This window comes from Aotus nancymaae, unplaced genomic scaffold, assembly GCF_030222135.1.
Source record: "Aotus nancymaae isolate 86718 unplaced genomic scaffold, 86718_ANA_hifiasm-v0.15.2.pri h1tg000115l, whole genome shotgun sequence".
NCBI classification, from domain to species: Eukaryota; Metazoa; Chordata; class Mammalia; order Primates; family Aotidae; genus Aotus; species Aotus nancymaae.
In genome coordinates, this window is record NW_026988530.1 from 1660724 (window position 1) to 1670250 (window position 9527).

General features: G+C 39.1%; 1 protein-coding gene across 2 annotated transcripts in view; it reads right to left on the reverse strand.

The window, feature by feature from the left end:
* NEIL3 (nei like DNA glycosylase 3) overlaps positions 1-8977 on the reverse strand; it is a 59431-nt gene extending 50454 nt beyond the window's left edge. For both annotated transcript variants that reach the window (XM_064370985.1, XM_064370984.1), the window contains exon 1: positions 8822-8977. In XM_064370985.1, coding sequence (XP_064227055.1) covers positions 8822-8977 — 156 coding nt within the window. The remainder of the gene's footprint in view (positions 1-8821) is intronic.
* Positions 8978-9527: the final 550 nt, after the last annotated feature.

Sequence of the window (9527 nt, forward strand, 5' to 3'; positions counted from 1 at the left end):
TCAGATTTAAGTTCCTACTAACATTTTAAACCCTCATTTGTAAGTCAAGGGTAAGAGCCTTGTTTCTCCACCACTCCAATGTCAACACTCTCTTATCTTTTCCCAATATTGGTTACTTGCAACTGGTTTATATACGCCCTGTGAAATCTTCTAGCTTTTCTTGGAGCTCTCAGCAGAGGCCAGGTGATGAATATTACCACATTTTATATACAGACACACACACACACACACACACACACACACACACTCTTTCTCTCTCTCTCTCTCTCTCTCTCTCATATATAGCAGCTTTCCCTGCTTCATGGGTAGGAAAGAATTTGCTACTACTGCCTCTCCTGTGCTTTAATCTCATTTATCTCTTTAAGTTTTTGTTTTGTTTTTTTGAGACAGAGTCTCGCTCTGTCACCAGGCACAAGGCTAGAGTGCAGTGGTGTGATCTCTGCTCACTGCAACCTCCTCTTCCCGGGTTCAAGCAATTCTCCTGCCTCAGCCTCCCGAGTAGCTGGGATTACAGGTGTGCAGCACCACGCCCAGCTACCTCTAAGTTTTATAAGTTAAATCTGATGCAAAAGCATAAGAATGATACATTAGACTTCGGGACTTGGTGTGAGGGGCAGAGAGGCATAAGGCATGAGTGATAAAAGACTACACATGGGGTATAGTGTACATTGCCCAGGTGATGGTTGCACCAAAATCTCAGAAATCACCACTTATCCATGTAACCAAACACCACCTTTTCCTCCAAATCCTACTGTAATTAAAAATAATAATACATTTAAAGGAAAAAATTAAAACTGAACTCACTATCTAGCTAATGTCTGATTGGCCAATTATAAAATTCTTGTCAGCTGCCACATCACTGTTCCTCACTGCACCTGAGCATGCCTGTAATCCCAGCTACTTGGGAGGCTGAGGCAGGAGAATTGCTTGAACTGGGGAGGTGGAGGCTGCAGTGAGCCGATCTGCTGGCAGCCCTGCAGCCTGCGCAACAGAGCGAGACTCCGTCTCAAAAAAAAAAAAAAAAGAACGTTCTAACCATGGAAAATGATGCGGCCATTTAGAAAAACCAAGTTTTGGGGGGCCGGGTGTGGTGGCTCACACCTGTAATCCCAGCACTTTGGGAGGCCGAGGCGGGTGGATCACGAGGTCAAGAAATCGAGACCATCCTGGTCAACATGGTGAAACCCCGTCTCTACTAAAAATATAAAAAATTAGCTGGGCATGGTGGTGCGTGCCTGTAATCCCAGCTACTCAGGAGGCTGAGGCAGGAGAATTGCCTGAACCCAGGAGGCGGAGGTTGCAGTGAGTCGAGATCGCGCCATTGCACTCCAGCCTGGGTAACAAGAGCGAAACTCCGTCTCAAAAAAAAAAATTAAAAAAATTAAAAAATAAAAAAAAATAAAAACCAAGTTTTGGTGGATAGTACTTCAAACCTTATGGTTACTGGGCCACTTATTAACAAGAAAAAAGGTAGGATGTTCCCTTGCAAATAAATTCCGAAGGCCCCAATATACTCCAAATGCATGAGGCCATTATATATCTTCGCATGGCTGTCAATGGAAATTGAAGTATGTTGTCTTTGCTGACAGAGCCTCAAAGAGAACCTCCAACTAAAGTCTTAAAGGTGTAATACATGTCTTATTTGCTCTACTGATGTTTTACCCTATTCTCTGCAATTAAAAACAACATTCAATATGATCTTTTAAAAAAATTGAAACTCTGAAATTACAAATGTTGAAAACAGATGTTTATCACCTGATGAATGTTAATATTGTAACACATGTTGATAGAAAAGCAAATGAAGGAATGATCGCAGGTAGATATTAACTTATAGAAAAAGATTAACCTGAAAATATCAAATGACTTCAGCGCAGCAGAAACTCTTCCAGCTACAGATGCTATATGAGCTTGGCTTGAATATGTTTAAGAATTCCTTTTTAATACTCGATGATATTTGGTATTAAAATGAAATGTTAGCAAAACCTCTTCCTTGCTCACATATATATAGTTTGTAATTCTCTCTAGGGCTAGAGTGTCCCCACCTGGGCAGTAGGATAATCTTGAGGCCTTCTACCTGCCAAATTTCGCATAGTATTTTCTAAACCACTGTTGAAGTGTCTTCTACACTGAATTATTATTTATCTGTGACTTGCATTTCTTCCCTATCTGTCTATAAGCTCTCCAGGGACAGTAACAAGTTTAGCTAATATCCTTGACAGCTTTACACAATGCCTGAGGTTCAGTGAACATTTGTGAGATAAAATAGATGCCTCTTCCTTTAGCTCCTAACACCAAGTGTGGCTTTAAAGTATACACTCGGGCCGGGTGCGGTGGCTCACGCCTATAATTCCAGCACTTTGGGAGGCCGAGGCGGGTGGATCACGAGGTCAAGAGATCGAGACCATCCTGGTCAACAAGGTGAAACCCCATCTCTACTAAAAAATATAAAAATTAGCTGGGCATGGTGGCGCACGTCTGTAGTCCCAGCTACTCGGGAGGCTGAGGCAGGAGAATTGCTTGAACCCAGGAGGTGGAGGTTGTGGTGAGCCGAGATCGCGCCATTGCACTCCAACCTGGGTAACAAGAGCAAAACTCCGTCTCAAAAATAAATAAATAAATAAATAAATAAATAAATAAATAAATAAATAAAGTATACACTCACTGCTTCCCCTCCCAACATCCCCATCCTGCTTGACTTTTCCCAAGGTATCCGGGCAAATCCTCCACTCTTCCATCTACCTAATCTCCTTTTAAAATTCATTAACATCCTAATATCTTATTTTCTAATTACCTGCAATAGAGTGAGATTTAAACATAGGAGGACCAAATTCTCATGACTACTAAAAGCTATAATGGAAGTAAAATACCCTATTTACCAGAATTTCCCATAAAATAAAATGAACCATATGGGAAGGTTTAGGGAGGAGTTCCTCTGTGTTTAGCAAGTAATCCTAGAATGCCTGGTTTTTATTTGTCATGTTTACTTAGCATTTAAATTGTTGCTCTAAAAAGATCTAGTCTAATACAGTAGTTCTCCCTTATCCAAGGCTTCACTTTCTGGAGTTTCAGTTACTCATGGTACAGTACCATAAGATACTTTGAGACAGAGAGAGATACCACATTCATTTAACTTTTCTTACAGTATAATGTTACAATTGTTCTATTTGATTGTTAGTTATTGATATTAATCTCCTACTGTACCTAATTTATAAATTAAACGATCATAGGTATGTATATATAGGAAAAAAGCATATATAGGGTTCGATATTATCCATGGTTTCTGGCATTCACTGGATGTCTTGGAATGTACCTTCTGTGGATAACGGGGCACTACTGTGCTTAATTTTGGTTTTGAAATGTCACATAAAGTTTTTTTATTCAGTTGTTTATCATGCAGGTGGTTTACCCAAGTCAGAGGATTCCTGGTATTCTATTATTTCTAAAATAATCCGCTCTGGATAATATACTTGAGATAATATAAAATTTTCAACTTATGATTGGCCATTGCAAGCACCTGCATATATCTTTCACTGTTCTTTTAAAACTCCATCTTAAGGCAAAATTCTGGTATACTGGTAATGGTTTGTTCTACTTGTTTTGAGAGCTATTATGTATAAATTGGGCAAAGCTTTTGCAATAAACCTAAGGTTTACAAGACATTCACTTCTCTTACGATAGACGCTAGGGTTATCACTTTTCTCTGCAAGCTTTTGCTGCCAAAATTCAAAAATTAATTTCCATAAGCCTGTTATCTTTGCTGGAACTATACACAATTGTCCAATATACACTTGACTTTCTCATGTTGACCCTTATAATCCATTACTGTATTGTTTGAACACTTCATCCTTTTTATTTATTTTTTTCTGAAATAAAGATGAAAATATCCTTTGCCACAATTTTAAGTATGATTGAGAAGGGTTCACCTTCCCATTTTCAAGTGGCTTAATAATCTTCAAAACAACATGTATTTTCAGAGATAGCACATGATTTATTGTGCTGATTACCATTTATCCGGCCTATCCATGGGTGGACAAGGAAGATAAACTTTTCAGAGCAGAGTAAGTCTTTTACATAGATAAATGTTTCAACTCTAGTGCAGTTTTTTCCCTACATAAAAGAAAATACCATATTTACTTCCCTGTTCTCTCTTCTTTTCCTCACATGCTTTCCCCTCCAATACAACAACACTTTTTAATCAGAGATTAAGTCTACCAGTCTAAGTCATCAAAGAACATAATTTTAAAATGATTTCTAAACACCAAAATAGAGGTCCTTAGGTCCATTCATCAAAACATAGTCTATAATTTTGTAGGTGCAGGACCTTTAAGCACTTACTGAGAGACTAAAGACTTTGTACCTTATCTGAAGGCACCAAATGATTATGAATCCTTCATACAAATAGGGTGTTCCTCAGATAAATGGGTCTGGTGAGAAAGCTCTGATCCAGAAGAAAAAGGAACAATTCCCAGGATGTTTATTTTGCTAGGAACTAAGCTAAGAATGTCATATGCTGCTTAATTTAATCCTGACCAAATAAGCTGTGACAATAAGCATTTCCAGACAAGGAAGTAACAAAGAAATGGGAATTCAAAATCAAGATGATCAGATGTTCTTTTCTCTACAGCATACCGAATATGTTCATCTGGATAAAAAGCTACAATGGTCATGGAAAATCACCTCCCCTTTTTTCTCCTTTGTAAGAATGTTATCTGTTATCCCTTGTTTCATGATTCCATAGCATTCTGGATACTGATAATGATGATCCTGAGTCATTAAGGAGAAATCATTATCAGTATCCATTTAATAAGGTAAGTATATAATGCATGTTCTCTAAATTATTTAGAAATCCCCTTCAGATACTTAAAGAAATGAGCCTCATTTTGCTGGAAAATCAATCTCTGTAGATTGGCTCATTTCTTTAAATAATGGCAATAAAATGAGCCATGATTTTTTTCCCCACTTTGAAGAAGGAAAATTTACTACATGGTTTACATTCTGGTAGTAGGAATTTCCATATAACATGCACAACAAAATATGCACATACTTATAATGAAAGATTCCAAATGGAATTTATTTCTAAATCTTTAATTGTTTTACACTATTCAAAATCTTGCTCTTCTCCATCCATTCAACTTTTATTAAATGCCTCCTCGGTTAGGTTCCTGACACTGTGAAGTCACTTATATAAAGATAAGTAGCCAGCATATTAAATACATGTATCAAATTTTAAAGAGTGATGGAAATAACCAGACCATGTTTCAAAGAAAGTGAATGCTTATAAATAAACTGTTTCATATCCTGTTTTGTGATATTGAAAACACATGCAGATTAAATATGATTTCACTAAAATATTGTATCCACCCAACAATTAAAATCAAAGGAATGACTCTTCAAAGCTCATTAACCAGATATGTTCATTTATATTCCAACATTGTTTCTTACCATAAGGTTCTACAATCTCCAGCAGAGTTTTATGCAATTTGTTTATACTGTTGCACAATTTTATGCTGACAAGACAGTGGATCATAACTCAGAGAAATAATATAGTACATACATGACTAGCAGATGCTGGGATCTTCTATGGCTAGGTTTTCTCAAAATGAGGATCAGTTGTCACAGGGAGACATGCATTCAAGTGTGTTCTCTATAAACTTTACACTGGAGCAAAGAGGAATGCTGTATGACAGAGTAACAGTCCATTATGGCAATAGCAACTGAAGTAGTGTTTTTTGGTTTCTTTTTTGGTACGATTATCTGAGGTTTAAATATTTTATTTTGAATGCCCATTAAATATTTCTTTAGCTCTCATTGGTAACTTTTTCCATGTTTACTGCACTGTAAAGAATGCAGTATGCAGTTATTAAATTATTTTTAAATGCTGCCTTGTGAAAACTAATCATTTCAAGCCAGTAGCAGAAACATTTAAAGAGTTTTAATTCTTTGGCATAAATGCCTAGGAGACATAGGCTCATCTGTTACAGTAATGATCTTGCCAGAGGTTTGTGACAACCTACCATGTTTTAATGAAATTTACTATGGATCCCTCTAAAATGCAAAAGACTCTTCATGTTTACAAAAGGTTATAATTATGTTTTTTCTTTAGATCAAAGGCCCAGAAAATGAAGCCATGGTAAATTATTTAGAATTTTATCAACAGCCCCAAAGAGCATATTCCTTCCATATTGATTTTGAAATCCAGTGTCCACAGAACCAGATTCCTGATCCTAATCTTAATTACCTATTCCAATTTGTAATACTTTTTTCTATCAAGGTATCAAAAATAATATCTTTAAATGGTGGGCTTTTTATGTGTGGGGTATAACTTATTGAGTATTGCTGCCAAGTGATGTTAATAATTGCCTAACCATTAATGAAGCATTTGTATTATATTATCAGGCTGCACTCTTTTGTGCAATCCAAACATAGCCATAAAAGTTATTAGAAGAGAATGATCAGAACAGATACAAGAGAATTGACTGAACCGAACAAAACTAAAAATGGTGGTAGACACAGCCAAAACCCAAGGTTGTACTTTTCTGTTTAATAAATAGCCACTACCACAAACTGAGCATTATGGTGTTCCTACCATTGTATGCTGAGAAAACAATAAAGATCCTACTGAATATTTGACTGCTGAGTGGAGCTATGGCATGGTTAACCCTGATTTAGCCCATTACTAGTCATGTGATCTTAGGCAACTGATTTAAACTCACTGAGACTCATATGCCTCATCTGTACAATCAGGTTATGATCCTTTATCATAGGGTTATTCTTTTTCATGACTGAATGAAATGTAAAAGCATCTCATGCCTTACCATCAGAGATAATCACAACAAAACTTAAAAGGAAATGTTCAAGCTATTTTTCCTAAATACCAACGAGATATTTATTTAAAACATTAGGTTGGACTCTCACAGCAGAAAGCATATCTTACTCATCTTTGTATCCCCAGGAGCTAGCATAAAACCGAACACAAAATATGTTGTTGTTGAATGATGTAAATTTACGGATATCATATCCTTTGCTAAGCCATATCCATTGCTTAGCCCTACCATCTTTACTTCTAAAATAGTGACTCTCTTCTCTTGTCTTCATCTCCACCAGCAGCACTTGATTCCAAATTCGTCACCTGGATTTCTGCAGTCATCTCCTAACTGAGAGGGCAGTGTCTACTCTGGCTTTCTTTCAGTCTTTTTTCTAGTCCCTGTGCTGCAGAGCTTCTACTCACCCTTCACCTTTGCTACTTCCCTGGGGAAGGCTTCCCTGATCTTCCTATAAGTCCTTTAAGAAACATGTATCTCTGCCAGACATGGTGGCTCACAACTATAATCCCAGCACTTTGGGAGGCTGCGGCAGGCAGTCACGAGGTCAGGAGTTTGAGACTAGCCTGGCTAACATAGTGAAACCCTGTTACTACTGAAAGTACAAAAAATTAGCCAGCTGTGGTGGCAGACACCTGTAATCCCAGCTACTCAGAAGGCTGAGGCAGAAGAATTGCTTGAACCCAGGAGGCAGAGGTTGCAGTGAGCCGAGATTGCGCCATTGCACTGGGTGACAGTGTGAGATTCTGTCTCAAAAAAAAGAAGAAGAAGAACATGCATGTATCTCCTTATCAATTTATATTTCTTTAGCTGATTATTTAATGAATGTCTTTACGTCTTTGTATCTTTCCAACTAAAATATAGGCTCCAAAAGAGGAAGTATTTATTTTTGCTCCCCAGGCACCCTGAGTATTCAAAATTCTGTTGAATGAGTAATATTCATAAATATTAGTATTTTAAAGAAACCATTTAAAATCCATCTATGATAACCTGAAACGATTTTAGAAACACTATAACAATAATACAAAAATAGGTGCAGAATACTTACTGGCATATCAAGTCAAAATAAATAAAAGGGCAATTGGAAGGAGATGCAAAACTTATTCTTTTTCCCCAAGTTTGAAAATGTATTTTCTTCGACTTAGAATCTCATCTCTTTCAAGTTGTAAGTATATGCTAATTTCATAGCAGGCAACTTTTTCTTCAGGACCAAAGGCTATGAGGAAACTTTGCAGAAGAAATTGAAATACAGTGCAATATTGCATGTATCCATGAAATACAATCATCCACACATCTAAAGGGCTTTTAAAGCATGATGCCTTAATCAGAATATTTTAAGTACAAGTTCTGGCCACATGAATACACATCGTCTGCAATGAATGCCTGAGTGGCAAGAAGCTGTGCTAGTTTACTTTAAAAAGAAATAAATTCACCTAAGGGAACCAGATCTGGGTTTCACTGCCCCTTAAGTAGATGGCAGTATGAAGTTGAGTGAGAAGTTAACGCTTAGTGCTAAATTTTCTACTTGTATTTTTATAATTTTATACTAGTTGTGATACACTTATCAATTGCAGAATATTAGGCAAGCAAGAAACTAGACATTTACGCTAAAATTTTAAAATGGGACAGAAAAAAACCGTATCAGACGTAGCAGAGATTTGATGTTATCAACAGCGGAAAATGCAGCTGTAGACACAGGAAACCATGTGGGTATCATAAAGAAGTCAACCAAGGCGACACAGACAAAACAGCTTCACTGGATTCCCACAGTGCATCTTGCCCGGGCAGCATCAGCCCCGAGCGCGAGCCCTTCGCTCCTGCGCAGGCGCGCTACGACCCCCTTCTCCCAACAGCAAAGTGACAATAAACTTTGGAAAAGGTGGAGCCCCAGGAAACCTGGGCCAGAGCAAAGAGATGACACTTTAAACCTTGGAACCCTGATGGGGTCTTTATTCCATTTCCGTCTGCTGACTGCATGGCCGGTTACAGGAGTAGCTCACCTGCGGGGAGACCACAGCCGAGGAGGCTGCGAGGGGCAAGGCGCGGCCCTGTAGGTTCCGCAGAGCGCTTCCCCGCACGCCGGTCACCGCCTGGCCCGGGAGCACTCGCGCTCGAATCTTCTCTCCATTCAGAGTACAGCCTGGTCCTTCCACCATCTCTGTGGCCGGCAATGCGGCCCACAAGTTGCAGGGCCTGGCGAGAATACTGCCGCAAAACTCAACCTCTAAGCGGGCACTGACTGTTCGGAGAGGAAATTCAAATCTCGCGCGCGTCTGGCCCCGCCCACGACCGCCCAGGCCCCCCCCACGACCGCCCAGGCCCCCCCCCACGACCGCCCAGGCCCCCCCCAAGCAACGCCCTAGAAGTTGTTGTCGCTCCCTATGGCGCATGCGTTATAGATCTCCCCCACCCCGCCCCCCGGTCTTGCTGTGGGTTTATTATTAACAAATCGCAAACGCGGGTGGGGCTGGGGGGCGTGGAAAACAACGAACTAGGCTGAACTGTAAAAGCCGAGGAGATTGGGATTTGGAAAGCTCTGAATGTATTTTCTTTGCGTTACAGTTTTGGCCTTGTCTTTGAGCTACACAGTATGCACACATTTTCTGGTCTAGTCCTCTTAATCTGTCCCTGTCTGTGACAGAACAGATATGTCACAGACAATCTGGTTTCTGGCTCTGTTTTTGGTATGCTATATTTGGACGTAGG